The sequence below is a fragment of the Prinia subflava genome, chromosome 21 (assembly GCF_021018805.1).
Source record: "Prinia subflava isolate CZ2003 ecotype Zambia chromosome 21, Cam_Psub_1.2, whole genome shotgun sequence".
Classification (NCBI taxonomy): domain Eukaryota; kingdom Metazoa; phylum Chordata; class Aves; order Passeriformes; family Cisticolidae; genus Prinia; species Prinia subflava.
In genome coordinates this window covers 919719-936756 of record NC_086267.1, presented here as the reverse complement: position 1 = coordinate 936756, position 17038 = coordinate 919719, and the positions used below count along the sequence as shown (strand labels likewise).

Below are 17038 nucleotides of genomic sequence, written 5' to 3'. Positions count from 1 at the left end.
GCTTCCGGGGCGGGCGGAAGTTCGCAGCGCCAAGATGGCGGCGGCCGCGGTCGGAGTCTCCTTGAGGCGCGGAGGCCCCGCGGGGCTTCTGCGGGCCGGGCCGCGGGCGGTGAGGGGCCGGGGACACCGCGGGGGCTGGGGGAGCTGCGAGTGGAGGGAGGGGAGGCGTGGCAGAGGCGGCCGGGGGGCTGCAGGGGCCCGGGATGGGGGTAGGAGAGAAAGGGGATGAGCTGAGGGGGAGAGGGAGCTGTGGGGAGGGAGCTGGAACTGCAGTGTGGGTCCTGGAAGGGGCTGTGCGGGAATTGGGGATGGACACGAGGGGAGGGCTGCGGAAGGGGCTGCAGCGAGGGCGGAGAGAGAGGGGGCAGGAGGAGATGAGGTAGAAGAGGGGAAGAGTGGGTGGGAGAAGAGAGGAGGGAGGAGCTGTGGGGAGGGGATGGGCAGGAGGGAAAGGGTGGGAGAGGGGCGGTGTGAGACCTGGAAGGGGCTGTGCGGGAATTGGGGTGGGCAGGGGGAAAGTTCCAGAGGGGGCTGGAGGGGGGATGGGATGCGGTAAAATGTGGGGAGAGTGGATGGGAAAATGGGGTGAGCTGAGAGGGAGAGCAGAGGGGGGGCAGAGGGGCTGTGGGATTTGGAGGGAATAGGGTCAGTGGCAGAGGGATCTGTGGGATTTGGAGGGAATAGGGTCAGTGGCAGAGGGATCTGTGGGATTTGGAGGGAATAGGGTCAGTGGGGAGGATCTGTGGGATTTGGAGGGAATAGGGTCAGTGGCAGAGGGATCTGTGGGATTTGGAGGGAATAGGGTCAGTGGCAGAGGGATCTGTGGGATTTGGAGGGAATAGGGTCAGTGGCAGAGGGATCTGTGGGATTTGGAGGGAATAGGGTCAGTGGCAGAGGGGCTGTGGGGAGGGGGCTGGAAGGATCTGTGGGATTTGGGAGCAGGAAGGAGGGGATGGAGGGAGGGGGCAGGAGAGATCCAGGATGAGGTGAAATATGGGAAGAATGGCCGGGAAAAGGGAGGTGCTGAGGAGGGGCTGGGGGCAGAGAGCAGCTGGGAGGGTCTGGGAAGGGTTTAGGGGGAGATAAAGGATGACAGGAAATTTGGGGGGTGGTTCAGGAAAAGGTCGGGAAGAGGAGTGGGAACAGTGATCTGAGAGAGGGGAGCAGGGAAGGGAAGTGGAGCCCTGGAGAGGTTTGGGAAGAGCAGTGGGAACAGGGGGAACAATCCAGGAAAAGGTTGGGAAGAGCAGAGGGAACACTGCAGGAGAAGGTTGGGAACAGTGCAGGAAAAGGTCAGGAAGAGCAGTGGAAGCAATGCAGGAGAAGGTTGGGAAGAGCAGTCAGAACACTGCAGGAAAAAGCTGGGAAGAGCAGTGGGAGCAGTGCGAACACTTCAGGAAAAGGTTGGGAACACTGCAGGACTAAAGGTTGGGAACAGTGCAGGAAAAGGTCGGGAAGAGCAGTGGAAGCACTGCAGGAAAAAGCTGGGAAGAGCAGTGGGAGCAGGGGGAACACTGCAGGAAAAGGTTGGGAACAGTGCAGGAAAAGGTCGGGAAGAGCAGTGGAAGCACTGCAGGAAAAAGCTGGGAAGAGCAGTGGGAGCAGGGGGAACACTGCAGGAAAAGGTTGGGAACACTGCAGGAAGAGTTTGGGAAGAGCAGCGGGAGCAGGGCCCGGGGTGATCCCGGGACAGGGAGCAGCTCCCGGGAAGAGCAGCAGGGATGTGCTCGGGAATTCCAGGATAACCGGGGCAGGCAGAGCCACTGGGATCAGATGGATCCAGGAGCAGCTGGGGGTCCGAATTCCGGGAATATCGGTCTTGCTCTGGGCAGGGGGAGCCCGAGGATATATTTATATAGAATATTTCAATTTATGGAAAAACACGTCTATTTTATCTATACATATAAATATGCAAATGTACAAATCTTTGTGTAAATTCACATATTTGTAAATTTTATGTTTTTATATTTATCTCCAAATACACCTATAAATATGTGCACATATGGGTATATGCTTATACATGTCTAAGTAGATGTATAAAATGTGTACATAAAAATGTACAGATATAAAATATAATTAAATTATTGTAATTGCACATGCAACACAATATACAAACACATACCATTTACAAACACATGAATACATGTGATTTATAAACACATACATAGGATACATAAATTCATCCCATGTGAGATGCAGTGTATACTTTTATATGTGTATATATATGTGTATATATATAAATACATACAAATAGGATGTGTTCTGTATAAAATGTAATATACACTGTATAAATATATACATAGAGTAAATATAGAATGCATTGAATATATCAAATATATAGACTACAATTTCAAACACAATATATAAATAAAGTAGATATGGAATTGTGTCATTATAATGACAGTCACTAGAATGTACAAACATGTACATATAATTTATAAAGACATGCAAAGAATATATAAATATAAGTATAAGTATAAATATAAAATGCTTTGTATACTTATATACACATATGTGTATATATATATATACATACAAATAGGATATGTTCTGTATAATGTATAATATACACTGTAGAAATATATACATACATAGAATACATGGAATATATCAAATATATAAATACATAGACTATAATTTCAAACACAATATATAAATAAACATAATTATAGTGACAGCCAATAGAATATACAAATACATATAATTTATAGACACATATGTATAATTTATAAGTAAAATACACAATAAGCAATGCATACATATGTATACACATATATGTACATGCTTGTGAATATATATTTATAAATATGTATTTATAAACGCACATATAATTTACAAGTAAAATAAATAATAAACAATGCGCACGTATGTATACACATATTTATACATGCTTGTGGATATATATTTATATACACATTTATATGTATAAGTGTATATAACGTATAATGTGTTAAATGATATATATGATGCAGTATATAAAATATAAATACATACAATATAATAATAACATGACTACATAAAGCATCCAGTGCACACATAGGGATCCACACCTTTCCAAATACACACCTCGTGTTTATGTACAGGTGTGTGTAAATGCATACGTGGTTATATTTGTGTGTCTTTGTAGAGATGGGTATTTATATAGATATAATTCATATGGGTTTTAATGGATACACACATATCCATCTCCGGATCTCCTCTTGGTGGGATCTCAGGCTGGTTTTCCCGTGATCTGAGGCTGTTTTTCCCAGGATCTGAGGGTGTTTTTCCTGGGATCCAGGGTGGGATCTGAGGCTGTTTTCCCCAGAATCTGAGGCTGTTTTTCCTGGGATCTGAGGCTGTTTTTCCCAGGATCTGAGGGTGTTTTTCCTGGGATCCAGGGTGGGATCTGAGGCTGTTTTCCCCAGAATCTGAGGCTGTTTTTCCTGGGATCTGAGGCTGTTTTTCCTGGGATCTGAGGCTGTTTTCCCCAGGATCTGAGGCTGTTTTTCCCGGGATCTGAGGCTGTTTTCCCCAGGATCTGAGGCTGTTTTTCCCGGGATCTGAGGCTGTTTTTCCCGGGATCTGAGGCTGTTTTTCCCGGGATCCAGGTGCTCCGGGAGGTGCAGACGGCGGCGGCGGCGCCGCGCCTGAAGAAATTCGCCATCTACAGATGGGACCCCGACAAGCCCGGGGACAAACCCCGCATGCAGACCTACGAGGTGGACCTGAACAAGTGGGTATCCCTCGGGAATGGGGCTGGGGAGCAATCCCAGATCCAGGGAATGGCCGGGAAGGGGCTGCTCACCCCTGCCACAGAGCAGCTCGTGGGCACAGCCACCATGGGTGTTATTCCAGGAAAATGCAGATTTTCCACAGGAAAAAGCAGACTTTCCACAGACAACGTGGGTGTTATCCCAGGAAAAAGCAGATTTTCCTTAGGTCCTGTGGGGCTGACCTCTGTGCTGAGGGGGCCAGAAGGTGCCCCCAGTGCCACTGTCCCAGCAGGGAAAGGTGACAGTGCTGTGACATCTGGGGGCCTGGCCATGTCCCTGGGGTGGGTTAAAGAGGTGGAGGTGGTTTTAATGAATTTGATTTATTTGGGAAGTTTGGGGGCTGCTGAAGAAGAGGGAGAGCAGCGTTTCCCATGGGCGGGTGGTGGCCTGGCAGGTGTCAGGAGCAGTGACAGGGGACGAGGTTTGAACTGGAAGAAGAGAGGTTTAGGTGGGATACTGGGAAGAAATTCTTCCCTAGGAGAGTTTTAGATGGGATACTGGGAAGGAATTCCCAATTGTGAGGCTGGCACAGAATTCCCAGAGAAGCTGTGGCTGACCCTGGATCCCTGGAAGTGTCCCAGGCCAGACTGGATGGGGCTTGGAGCCACCTGGGATGGAGGAAGGTGTCCCTGCCCATGGGAATGGGATGGAAAGGTCCCTCCAACCCAGCCCGTTCTGGGATTGTGTGTTCCAGAAGGGAATTCCATGTACAGCTCACGAGTCCCGGGGAGAGAAGGTGGGAGCTGTATCCACTCTTCCTGTGGTTTATCCACACCTGGCTGTGGTATCCAAAACAGCTCCTGCTTCCCTGGGATCCCGGGAAGGGGCTCAGAAACCTTCCCATGGATGCTGTGCCTGGATTTCCCTGAGCCCCTCCAGAGGAATCCACACAAACCCTTCCCAGTGCTCCTCCAGAGGAATCCACCCCAAACCCTTCCCAGGATCCCTCCAGAGGAATCCACCCCAAACCCTTCCCAGGATCCCTCCAGAGGAATCCACCCCAAACCCTTCCCAGGATCCCTCCAGAGGAATCCACCCCAAACCCTTCCCAGGATCCCTCCAGAGGAATCCACCCCAAACCCTTCCCAGGATCCCTCCAGAGGAATCCACCCCAAACCCTTCCCAGGATCCCTCCAGAGGAATCCACCCCAAACCCTTCCCTGGATCCCTCCAGAGGAATCCACCCCAAACCCTTCCCAGGATCCCTCCAGAGGAATCCACCCCAAACCCTTCCCTGGATCCCTCCAGAGGAATCCACCCCAAACCCTTCCCAGGATCCCTCCCAGAGGAATCCACCCCAAATCCTTCCCAAGGGCTCCTCCAGAGGAATCCACCCCAAACCCTTCCCAGGAGCCCCTCCAGAGGAATCCACCCCAAACCCTCCCCAGTGCTCCCACTCCCACCCAGCCCCTTCTCAAAACCCACAGGAGCAACAGCTCCGGTTTTGGAGTGGCTTTGCCCTGTGAATCATCCCTGGGTGGTGCCCTGGGTGTAAAACGACAGAAATTGTCCTGGAGTGTTTGTCCCCTGTCCCTTGTGACTCACGGGGACAGGCAGGGCTGTCACAGCCCGGGCCCAGCACGGGTCACTGGGGCTGGAGCTGGCTGCACCCTCAGTGGTCAGCACGGGAGAGCCTGGGCCCCACACTGGCCCTGGGCTGATCCCCTGATCCCTGCTGGACCCTGGGATGGACACAGCCCTGATGGGAGCCCATGGGAACCCCATGGAAACCCCATGGGTGCTGCTGGGTGGGTGCAGGGTCAGCCCCAGGGTGGGCTCTGCAGGGTTGGTGATTCGGGGTCTGTGGGTGCTGGGTGGGTGCAGGGTCAGTGATTCGGGGTCTGTGGGTGCAGGGTGGGTGCAGGGTTGGTGATTTGGGGTCTGTGGGTGCAGGGTTGGTGATTTGGGGTCTGTGGGTGCAGGGTTGGTAATTTGGGGTCTGTGGGTGCAGGGTTGGTAATTTGGGGTCTGTGGGTGCAGGGTTGGTGATTTGGGGTCTGTGGGTGCTGGGTGGGTGCAGGGTTGGTGATTTGGGGTCTGTGGGTGCAGGGTTGGTGATTTGGGGTCTGTGGGTGCTGGGTGGGTGCAGGGTTGGTGATTTGGGGTCTGTGGGTGCAGGGTTGGTGATTTGGGGTCTGTGGGTGCAGGGTTGGTGATTCAGGGTCTGTCCGCAGGTGCGGGCCCATGGTGCTCGATGCCCTGATCAAGATCAAGAACGAGATGGACTCCACACTGACCTTCCGCAGGTCCTGCAGGGAGGGTAAGGACAGCACATTCCCGCCTGGAATGCTGCCTGTGGGATTGTGGGACCCCAGAGAGCTCAGAACCTGCTCCCCTCCCACCCGCGGGGATGAAACACCCGCGTGAGCCAGGGAGCAAAGCCACGGGGGGTAATGACACCGTTCTGAGCTGCCAGCTCCAGTAATTCCTTCCACAGCTCCCAGCTGTTCCAGTTTCTCTCCCAGTCTGGTTCATCTGCTGCCTCCCAGTGCGTGGGGAAAGGCAGGGAGGGATTCCAGCGGCGAGGCTGCGAGGGCAGGGGTGGAGTGGGGGCGAGCAGCAGGGGCTGTGCCAGCGCTGCTGTGGGAATCAGACTGGCTGGAGCTGGGACAGCACTCGGGACTTCGAGGAACAGCTCCAGGAATCTTCTCCTTGGCCCTTGGCCGCGGGCAGGGGTGGATTGAGGAAAAGGGCACGCGTGGTTTGGGCTTGTGGCTGCTCCCAAATCTGGTCCGGGGCTGGTCTCAGCCTTTCCCTGGAAAAACTCCTGATTCACGGGTCACGCTGGGCTGCTGAGCTGTGGGATTGCATTCCTGGCTGGAGTGACTCTGGATTAGGGTTGTGCTGGGCTGCTGAGCTGTGGGATTGCATTCCTGGCTGGAATGGCTCTGGATTAGGGTTGTGCTGGGCTGCTGAGCTGTGGGATTGCATTCCTGGCTGGAATGACTCTGGATTAACGAGGTGGGTCTGCAGGCAGGGGCAGTCTCAGGGCAGGTGGGCCCCGAGGTGTTTTGTCTGGGATAGGAATGGAAAGCAGCACTCCCGAGGCACCTTTTCCTCTGGAATCTGCACAGCAGGGCAGGAATTCTGGGAGTGGGGCTCCCAGACAGTCAAATCTCTCCCCGAGCTGGGATTCACTGCCCTGAATGTTTTCCCTGGATTTTCAGGCCGGGCTGGTTCCGTGCTGCCCCTGCCGTGGCACCCCCGATCCACATTCCCGCTGCAGGCGCGTGCTCCGGCTCTGCAGCCCTGCTTCCCTCCCAGCTGGCTGGAAAATACTTGGGAGCCTTTCTGCAGTGGGAGGAGTGGCCTCGTGGCAGTGCAGGGGCAGGGGCACTGTCAGAGGTGTCATTTCAGCCGTTCTTGGGCTATTTTAGTGCCCCTGCTGTCCCTCCTCTCGCTCTGGCAGGGCAGTTTGCACCCCGGGGGAGGAAGCTCCTGCCTGGGGGAAATGGGGTCACATCCCTGGATCTGGGGCATGGTTTGGGCAGTTTTATTCCCCTTTGGTGAGGTGAGGCTGGGAGAGCTGGGCCTGTGTATTCCAGGGGTGAGGAGGCTGAGAGGGGATCCTGCCAATCCTCACAGATATTTCCAGGGGGTGGTCCCAGACCCTTCCCAGTGGTGCCCAGAGACAGGACAGGGAGCAGCAGCCACAAGGAAAACACAAGAATTCCAGCTGAACCTTTGGAAAAAGTTCTTTCCCTGGAGTGGGGCTCCCGTTTTTAGAGGGAGCAAGGGTAGAGTGAGGTTTGTGAGGGTTCTGTGAGTTTGCTGTCACTTGGATCCATCCTGTGGCCTCCGGGGATTTGAAAGGCAGGACAGTGTCAGCCTGGGTTCCAGGTTTGAGGGGAAAAGGGGTGCTGACACCTCCTCTGGCAACTCTTTGTATGAGTAGCAGCATATTTGTGGGTTTACTGCAGCTTGGACCTCCCAGCACAGAAAGGAAGGACAAAACCAGGCTTTTAGGAGCAAAAAAGGTCGGACAGTGCCCAGGGAGGTCCCAGATCTCCCTCTCTGGAGGGTCCCAAAGGCCCCTGGACACATTCCAGTGTCACCTGCTCCAGGGTTGGACTGGGTGATTCCCAGAGGGCCCTTCCATCCCTGGCAGCCCTGGGATTCTCTGACTGAGGAAGCTGCAGCAGTTTTCCCACGTTTTAATGTCTTTTTTTGTTGTATTTTTTTATTTTCTAATTTATTTTGTGCCTCTCTCGGCTCCTACCTCGTGCCCCAAACCCGAGAGCAGAGCTGGGTGTTCTCCCCTCCCCAAATCACCCAAAAGCTGCTGAGGTGCCCAGGCCAGCTCATCTTCTGCTGGGGAAGGAGCTTCCCTGTGGAAAACATGTTTTGGTGTTGATGGAAGCAGCTCCCATGTTTGATCCTTACTGAAATTCAAAAACGTTGGACCCCAGTGGCAAATTCCAGCATTTTCCTCGTTTGGGCCTTTGTGGGATGGATGAAGCCCCTGGTGGGGTGGGAGGGGGTTTTTGGGGATCTGGTGGATTGGGAAGAGGTTTTTGGGACTGTGGCAGGTTGGGAAGAGGTTTTCCAGGACAGGTGAGGGTACTGATAGAACAGGAAGGGAGTTTTTTGGGGTGGATGAGGCCTCTGGAGGGTTGGGAAGAGGCTTTTCCAGAACCAGTGAGATTTTCTGGGACGGCTGAGGACCCTGGTGTGGTGAGAAGAGATATTTTGGGATAAGTGAGGATCCCAGAAGATTGGGAATAGCCTTTCCAGGACCAGTGAGGAGGTTTTCTGGGATGGGTGAGGACCCTGGTCTGGTGAGAAGAGAGTTTTTGGGATAAGTGAGGATCCCAGAAGATTGGGAAGAGCCTTTCTGGGAGGTTTTCTGGGTTGGGGTTAGGACCCTGGTGTGTTGGGAAGGGGTTTTCCAAGACCCTGGCAGGTTGGGAAGAGATTTTTTGGGATCCTGTTGGCTTGGGAAGAGTCGAGTTGAGTTTCCCCGGGACAGCCCAGGGCCATTTCTGGGGCCAGGAGGGAGAATCCCACACTTTGCTCTCCTTTCCCCCTCAGGGATCTGCGGCTCCTGCGCCATGAACATCGCCGGGGGCAACACCCTGGCCTGCATCAAAAAAATCGATGGTGACCTCAACAAAGTCACCAAGATCTACCCCCTGCCCCACATGTACGTGGTGAAGGACCTGGTTCCGGTGAGTGCCACCCTGGGGGACACCCTGGGGCGGGGACCGGGGCGCGGCAGGTGCCACCAGGGCCAGGCCTCACGTGTCCCTTGGGTGGGTCCCAGTGACTAAAAGTGTCCCGGCTGGAATGCGGCAGGCTGGGGAGGGAACGCCACCCCCTGGTCGGGTTTTCAGGTGTGAATTTGGGGTGGAGCTGTGCCAGGAGGGGATTTAGGGGAGACAGGGGCAAGGGGCTCTGCCCCTGAGGGTGGGGCTGGAGGGGAGGGTCAGGCCCCACGGCTTGGACAGCAGGGATGGGATTTGGGGTCGATCCTGGAGGGGATGTTCCCTGATTCTCCTCAGCCCCGTAACCAGATCCCTGTGTTCTCCTGCCCCAGGACCTGAGTAACTTCTATGCCCAGTACAAATCCATCGAGCCCTACCTGAAGAAGAAGGACGAGTCCAAGGAGGGCAAGGAGCAGTACCTGCAGTCCATAGAGGACCGCCAGAAACTGGTCACTGCCATTTCCAGTGTCAAACCCCTCCCAGGGCAGCCCAGGGCCAAACCCGAGCGCTCAGCAGCTTCCCATTCCCTTTCCTATTCCCATTGCCTTTCCCATTCCCATTCCCACTCCGATCCCGATCCCGGGATGTGGGGCACAGCCCCACAGCCGCTGCCTCAGGGCTGGGAGCTGGGCTTGCCAGGGGGCTCTGATCCCATTCCCTCCTGAGAAATTCCCGCTGGTGGGAGCCCTCTGCAGGTTCCAGGCTGGAATATTCCAGTGGGAGAGGCCCGGCTGTGCCTGGCTGTGCTCCCAGCTCGCTGTGGTCCTGGGAAAAGCCAAAGTGCAAGATTTGGGGTGTGAGCCTTGAGCAGGGGGGATTTTGAGGGGATGTTTTGGGGGGCAGATGAGGAGCAGCCCTTTAAAAGGCTGATAGCGAGGCCGGGTTTTGGGGTGGATTTCCATGGCTGCCACAGGGGTTGGCAGCAGATCAGGAGGGGTTTTTCCTCTGGGTTGCTGAGATGGATCCGTCGTTCCACAATCCCGAGCTCAGCCTGTCCCTGCTCCGCTGTGGAGACACCAAATCTCCTTTTGGTGAGGGAGAGGGGAATGTGAGCAGCAGGGAGGGAGGCTGAGCAAAGGGATCCACGTCCCTTGGTGTCTGCAGCCAGGCTGACATCCCATAATAGCCCCAGGTATGACACCTGAACAGCCCCAGGGCTGGGCAGGCTGCAGGGATCTCTATCCAGAGGCAGCAGTTTGTTCTCCTGCACATTTCCCAGCTTATCTGATCCCTGTGTGAGCACTGAGGGGACTTTCCCTGCCCTCAGAGTCCCTTTCACGGCCGGCTGGGAACAGGGAAACCCAAAAGCCACACCTGGAAAAACAGATCTTGATCCCTTTGATGGAATTCCTCTCCCTTCGGGATTAGCCTGCATGCAGGAGAAACTTGGATTTGGCAGAAAAATTCCTTTAAATCCTGCATGGTTTGGAGGGGTGCAGTTAGAAATCAGATTGGAGGGAGGAGAGGGAACTCTGCCCTCGGTGCTGGCAGCTCTTCCCAAAGGCTTGTTAGGAGCTGCTGGGAGTTCTGGCACCAGGAATCTTCCTGAACCAAAACCTTTATCCCAAAATAACTTTCGGGAATGTGAATTGAGCCAGGGTGGGCTCTGTGTCAGGGAGGCTCAGAGCACCCTGAGCTCCTCAGTCTCCTGCCTGGGATGGGGAATCAGCTCCTGATTGCAGCAGGAATGAGCAGAGCTGCCAGAGTCACTTCCACATAGGACTGAACTCCTCCTGTGCCTGGAACAAAAACTGCCCATGAAATCAGGGAAGTGATCCAGGAGCAGCCCCAGCCTCGTGCCGGGGGTGCCCCTGGGGACAGGCTGCACCCTGAGCTGCACCCTGAGCTGCACCCGAGGCTGCCGGGCAGACTTTGCTCTCCCTTCCTGCTGAGCTCAGCTGGGATTGTGAACTGGGGACAAATCCGGCCTGTCCTGGCAGGGACGGGCTGGGGGGGAGGTGGGAGGGCAGGCGAGGCTGAGGCAGGGGTGCAGGAGAGGCAGGGGTGCAGGAGAAGCCAATGCAGGAGAAGCCAGCAGCTTCCCCTTCTCTCCCAGCCATGCCCTTCCCCTGCTGTCCCAGATCCTGGTTCATTGTGTTGGTGCTGGAACCATGGAATCCCTGAGCTGGAAGGTGACTGGAGGACCGTGGGGGACACGAGGACCATGGGGGACACGAGGACCGTGGGGGACACGAGGACCATGGGGGACACGAGGGCCTTGGGGGACATGAGGGCCTTGGGGGACACAAGGACCATCGGGAGCAGCTCCTGGCCCCGGTCTGGGAGGGTTGGGATTGTTCCCTCAGGAGCTGCTGCCCCCTGCAGCTCTGCCTCCCACTCAGAGCTGCTCGGTGGGGCTGGGGGTGGCTGCCCTGTGTCCCCAGCCCTGCGGTGACAGTGGCCGTGTCCTCTCCCCTCGCAGGACGGGCTCTACGAGTGCATCCTGTGCGCCTGCTGCAGCACCAGCTGCCCCAGCTACTGGTGGAACGGGGACAAGTACCTGGGCCCTGCCGTGCTCATGCAGGTGAGGACGGGCCCTTTGTCACCTGCTGCTGTCACCTGGCCGGTGCTGATCCCTTGGGTGCCTGCCTGGGGCACAGGCCGGGCAAGGAGCACAGAGCACAGGGGGTGTTTATTAAAGGCCTTCAGCAGATGCACCCGGGGCACTCGGGAGCCTCCCAGAGGCGATACCCAAAGGGGATGGTCAGGAGTTTGTCAGGCAATTATAAATTCGGTCCATTTGCATATCAGGGGTTAATGCTCCAATCACAGCCTCAGGTAATGAAGTCATTCACCCCCAGTTTGCTCCCCCCAGTTCACTTTTGTTTCACTCTGGGGGCTGAGGCTGGAGGGTGTCCTTGAGTGTCAGGCCAGGGAATTGTTGTGTGTGCCCAAACGGGAGGGGAGCGGCTGGCGCTGTGTGGAGTTCAGAGTCAGGCACTGACGCAGCGTCTGAGAAACACAAAAACTCAAACCCTGAGGCAGCAGTGTCCCCGCCTGGAGCGGCACTCCCGGGGTGGCTGCAGGGCCTGTGGCCAGTGCCAGCACCGTGCCAGCAGCGTCTGTGTCCCCTGTGTGTCCCCTGTGTGTCCCCTCCGTGCCAGGCGTACCGCTGGATGATCGACTCACGCGATGACTTCACGGAGGAGCGGCTGGCACAGCTGCAGGACCCCTTCTCTCTGTACCGCTGCCACACCATCATGAACTGCACCCGCACCTGCCCCAAGGTACGGCCCCGGGGGCAGGGGGGCAGCCCCACGGCCTGGGAGGGAGCCCACGGGTCAGGGGGCAGTGCCCACAGTGTCACAGCCGGGGATGCAGGGACCCCACGGGTCAGGGGGGCAGTGCCACAGCCTGGGATGGAGGGAGCAGGCAGGTCACAGCCCCATAGCCTGGGATGGAGGGAGCCCACGGGTCAGGGGGGCAGTGCCACAGACAGATGGAGGGAGCAGTCAGGTCACACAGTGGCAGTGCCACAGACGGATGGAGGGAGCCCACGGGTCACAGGGGCAGTGCCACCCTTGCCATGGCACCAACACATGGCTCTGGCCCAGGCTGCTCCAGCCAGGCCTGGGCACTGCCAGGGGTCCAGGGGCAGCCACAGCTTCTCTGGGAAGTTCATTCCAGGGCCTCTCCACCCTCACAGAGAGGGATTTATCCCAATATCCCAGCTAAGCCAGCACACAGAATTCTGGAATGGTTTGCATTGGAAGGGACCTTAAAGTTCATCTCATTCCATGGGCAGGGGCACCTCCCACTATCCCAGAGTGCTCCAGCCTGGTCTTGGACACCTCCAGGGCTGGAGCAGCCACAGCTTCTCTGGGAATTCATTCCACGTTCTCCCCACACTCACAGAGGGATTTATCCCCAAATCCCACCCGAACCTCCCTTCTGTCAGCTCAGACCGTGTCCCCTTACACTGTCACCGCCTGTCCCCATCCCTCCCTCTCACAGGCCCCCTGGAGCTGCAGCAAGGCCACAGCGAGGGCTCCCCAGCCCTTTTCCATGTCTTGCTGGAATTCCTGGTGGTTTCCATAGGAAAGGATCCCTTTAGGGCCCAGTTTTCGCCAAACCTCCCCGTTCTGCTGAGCCTGGGGACACGCAGAGCTCCTGGCAGAGCTGGGGATCAGCTTCTCCTCCTCATCCGTGGCCCTGGGAACCGCTGTGAGCCCAGGATTTGGGAGCAGGGCCCTGCCAGGAGTGCTCCAGGGGATCTCTTGAGATTTCTGAGCCATTCCTGTGCACAACTGAGGGAGCTTCCCCAGCGTGGCTGTGCCCCTTCCCAGCCTCGCTCCTGGATTGGAGTGAGCAGCTGCTCCCTGCCAGGACTCAGCCCACAGCCTTTGTTATCCCAGACCAGGAAAACCCCTCACCCCTGCAGTCAGGCTGTTCCCAGGCTGCGTGCTGCCACTGGAAACCCAAACCCCATAAAACCCTGGAACTGCATCCTTTATCTCCCTTTGATCCCCATCAAAGCCCGGCTCCCCAGGGAGGGTTTGGCTCCAGGGGCAGGAAGGGAGCTCCAGCTCCGCGTCCTGCTCCGGGCTGGGCCGCTCTTCCCAGGGAAACTGAGGCTGGAATGGGCAGAGCTGCCCTTGGACCCTCTGGAATTCCCAGCCTGGCTGGAGCCAGGGCTGGCCCAGGTGTCCTGAGACTCCCCAGGCTGGAAAGGATAATTTATGCCAGACTGGACTTGGATTTTTGGGGAAAAAAGAGGAGTTGAGCAACTCCTCTAACAAGTATTTTTATGAGTAGCAGCACATTTGTGAGTTTGCTATGACTTCAATCTGTCCTGCAGTCTCCCAGCACAGACAGGAAGGACAATATCAGCTGAATTCCAGCTTTTTGGGGGTAAAAAGGTGGAATAGGAGCAGATTTGGGGGTTTATTACAACCGTAATCCATCCTGTGACCTCCCAGGGTTGGAAAGGAGGGAGGATATCAGCTGAATTCCAGATTTTAGGGGCAAAAGAGGCGGAGTAGCAGCACATTTGTGAGATTACAACTGCTTGGTTCCATCCTGAGACCTCCCAGGGCTTGAAAGGAAGGGGAATATCAGCTGAATTCTGGGTTTTAGGTGGAAAAGGGTGGAATAGCAGCAGCTTTTACAAAGAAGGACAGAATCAGCTGAATTCCAGCTTTTGGGGGGTAAAGAGGTGGAATAGCAGCAGATTTGGGGGCTCATTACAGCTGTAATCCACCCTGAGACCTCCCAGGGGTGGAAAGGAAGGAGAATATCAGCTGAGTTCCAGGTGTTAGGGGGAAATGGGTAGAACAGCAGCAGATTTGGGAGTTCAGTGCAGTTCGGATGAGGAGGAGGGAGGGATTTAGGGATGGAGGGAGGGAGGGGAGGTGCTGCAGCCCCCGAGGGGTCCCCCCGAGGCGCTGACCGGCCCCTCCTGCAGGGGCTGAACCCCGGCAAAGCCATCGCCGAGATCAAGAAGATGATGGCGACCTACAAGCAGAAGGCAGCAACTGCGTGAGGGCTGAGTGACCCCAGAGTGACCTCGGGGTGGCCCTCACGCCTGGGCAGCTCCAGCAGAGCCTTACCTGTGCCAGGGTTACCTGTGCACCTGCAATAAAGGCTGTAAAGAACAGCTCGGGCTCCATCCTGTACTCATCATTTATCACTCACTTATTAATTCCCTGCATGGGACATTTTCCCATCCCAAACCCCTCGAGACGGAGAGGCTCTGGAAATCCGGCTGGGAACGGGGAATGCTGGAGGGATCTTGGGACTGAAATCCCCAGAGGGGATTTGGAGCTCCTGGGGTGCAGGACGGGGCAGATCCCTGGGGGCAGATCCAGCAGGAATGCGGTGTCCTGTCCCACCCTGTGGGATCCTGGTGGGTGTTCTGGTTTTTACTCCAAATCCGAAGAAAGTGGGATCTTTTAGGGGCGAATCTTCTCTCTTATGTTTTTACGTCGATGTCCCAGTCCCACCAGGAGTGACGTGTTCTCTTCCCACACCCAAGGGGCCCTGGTTTACATTCCTGACTTTAATTCCCAATCCTAAGAAAATGGGAATTTTTAGGGGTGAATCTTCCTCTTTTCCCTGGTGTTTTTACCACCAGCTTTCTGCAGTTTGGGATGTTTGCAGCAGTTCCTAGGGCTGAGAGAAAGGAACTCCTTCAGTTTTGCTGATGAATTCGAGATTTTTGGTCTGAATAATTCAAACCTCCCAGAAATGTGATGCTGCTCCTGCTGAGGTCACCAGGACACCGCAGCCGTGGAGTCACAGCCCAGTTTGGGGTGCGGACTCCAATTCCCAGCATGCCCCGGGGTGTCACAGCCCAGTTTGGGGTGCGGACTCCAATTCCCAGTATGCCCCGGGGTGTCACACCCCGTTTTTGGGGTGCGGACTCCAATTCCCAGCATGCCCCGGGGTGTCACACCCCTTTTTTGGGGTGTGGACTCCAATTCCCAGCATGCCCCGGGGTGTCACAGTGTGGTTTGGGGGTGCGGACTCCAATTCCCAGCATGCCCCGGGGTGTCACACCCCGTTTTTGGGGTGTGGACTCCAATTCCCAGCATGCCCCGGGGTGTCACACCCCGTTTTTGGGGTGTGGACTCCAATTCCCAGCATGCCCCGGGGTGTCACACCCTGTTTTGGGGTGTGGACTCCAATTCCCAGCATGCCCCGGGGTGTCACACCCCGTTTTTGGGGGGCGGACTCCAATTCCCAGCATGCCCCGGGGTGTCACACCCCGTTTTTGGGGTGCGGACTCCAATTCCCAGCATGCCCCGGGGTGTCACACCCCGTTTTTGGGGGGCGGACTCCAATTCCCAGCATGCCCCGGGGTGTCACACCCCGTTTTTGGGGTGCGGACTCCAATTCCCAGCATGCCCCGGGGTGTCACACCCCATTTTTGGGGTATGGACTCCAATTCCCAGCATGCCCCGGGGTGTCACACCCCGTTTTTGGGGGGCGGACTCCAATTCCCAGCATGCCCCGGGGTGTCACACCCCGTTTTTGGGGGGCGGACTCCAATTCCCAGCATGCCCCGGGGTGTCACACCCCGTTTTTGGGGTGCGGACTCCAATTCCCAGCATGCCCCGGGGTGTCACACCCCGGTTTTGGGGTGCGGACTCCAATTCCCAGCATGCCCCGGGGTGTCACACCCCGTTTTCGGGGTGTGGACTCCAATTCCCAGCATGCCCCGCGGTGTCACACCCCGGTTTTGGGGTGCGGACTCCAATTCCCAGCATGCCCCGCCGTTCCGGGCCCGCCCTTTCCGCCGGCGCGCGGGGCCGCGGGGCCGCACCATGAGCTCAGGTGAGGGACCGGCACCGGCACCGGGATCGGGATCGGGATCGGGATAAGGGATCGGGATCGGGGGTCGAGGTCAGGGACCGGGATCCCCCGAGCGCTCGGAGCCCCCCGGACCCCCAAAACGCCGCCAGGGGCTCCCGGGGCCGCTCCAGCCCAGCCCGGGGCGGCGGGAGCGCTGTGGCTGCCGTGCCGTCTGTTCCTGTTTATTCCCATTTACTCCCCTGTATTCCCATGTATTCGCATTTATTCCCATGTATTCCCATTTGTTCCCCTGTATTCCCATGTATTCCCATTTATTCCCATGTATTCCCACCTATTCCCGTTTATTCCCACGTATTCCCATTTATTTCACTTCATTATTTTGCCTTTCTTCTAAAATTTTGCTCTTTTAATTTAACTTATTATGCTTGCTTTATTCTTTTAAATTTTGCTTCTTTCTGTTGCCTTTTTTAAATTTTGCATTTTTATTTTGCTTTTTTATTTTGCTTTAATTCTCTATTTTTCAGCTTTATTTGACTTAATTTCAATTTATTTTGCTTTTTTGCTTCCTTATTTTGCTTTCTTTTGTGGCTTGGTTTTTTACTTTCACATTTTATTTGACTTTTGGCATCATTATTTTGCTGTAGTTTTGTTTCCTAACTTTGTTTTTATGTTTTTACTTGTGTTTTATTTTGCTTTTTTCCTCTGCTTTGTTAGTTTTCTCACTTCATTTCTCTTTATTATTTTCCTTTTGATTTTTTATTTTAATTTTTTCCTTTTGTTGCTCCAACTCATTTTGCTCCTTTTTTGCTTTATTTTGCCTTTTTT

At 55.4% G+C, this 17038-nt stretch overlaps 2 protein-coding genes across 8 annotated transcripts in view; both read left to right on the top strand.

Moving 5' to 3' along the window:
- SDHB (succinate dehydrogenase complex iron sulfur subunit B) lies at positions 1-14555 on the top strand. Its single transcript, XM_063417256.1, has 8 exons — positions 1-109; positions 3591-3715; positions 5930-6015; positions 8787-8923; positions 9292-9408; positions 11382-11483; positions 12064-12186; positions 14364-14555. The coding sequence occupies exons 1-8, from the start codon at positions 35-37 to the stop codon at positions 14439-14441; spliced, it is 843 nt and encodes a 280-aa protein (XP_063273326.1). The 5' UTR covers positions 1-34; the 3' UTR covers positions 14442-14555.
- A 1543-nt stretch (positions 14556-16098) lies between these two features.
- Positions 16099-17038, top strand: part of ATP13A2 (ATPase cation transporting 13A2) — a 27234-nt gene continuing 26294 nt past the window's right edge. For all 7 annotated transcript variants that reach the window (XM_063417565.1, XM_063417564.1, XM_063417562.1 and 4 more), the window contains exon 1: positions 16099-16234. In XM_063417565.1, the coding sequence (XP_063273635.1) occupies positions 16114-16234 (121 nt within the window). In that variant the 5' untranslated portion in view covers positions 16099-16113. The remainder of the gene's footprint in view (positions 16235-17038) is intronic.

Bases quoted from the DNA above. Each gene is read 5' to 3' on its own strand.
- SDHB (XM_063417256.1), top strand. From the start codon at position 35: ATGGCGGCGGCCGCGGTCGGAGTCTCCTTGAGGCGCGGAGGCCCCGCG. The intron at 3,716-5,929 runs GTGGGTATCCCT...GTCTGTCCGCAG, and splicing joins TACGAGGTGGACCTGAACAA to GTGCGGGCCCATGGTGCTCG. The intron at 6,016-8,786 runs GTAAGGACAGCA...TTTCCCCCTCAG, and splicing joins CCGCAGGTCCTGCAGGGAGG to GGATCTGCGGCTCCTGCGCC.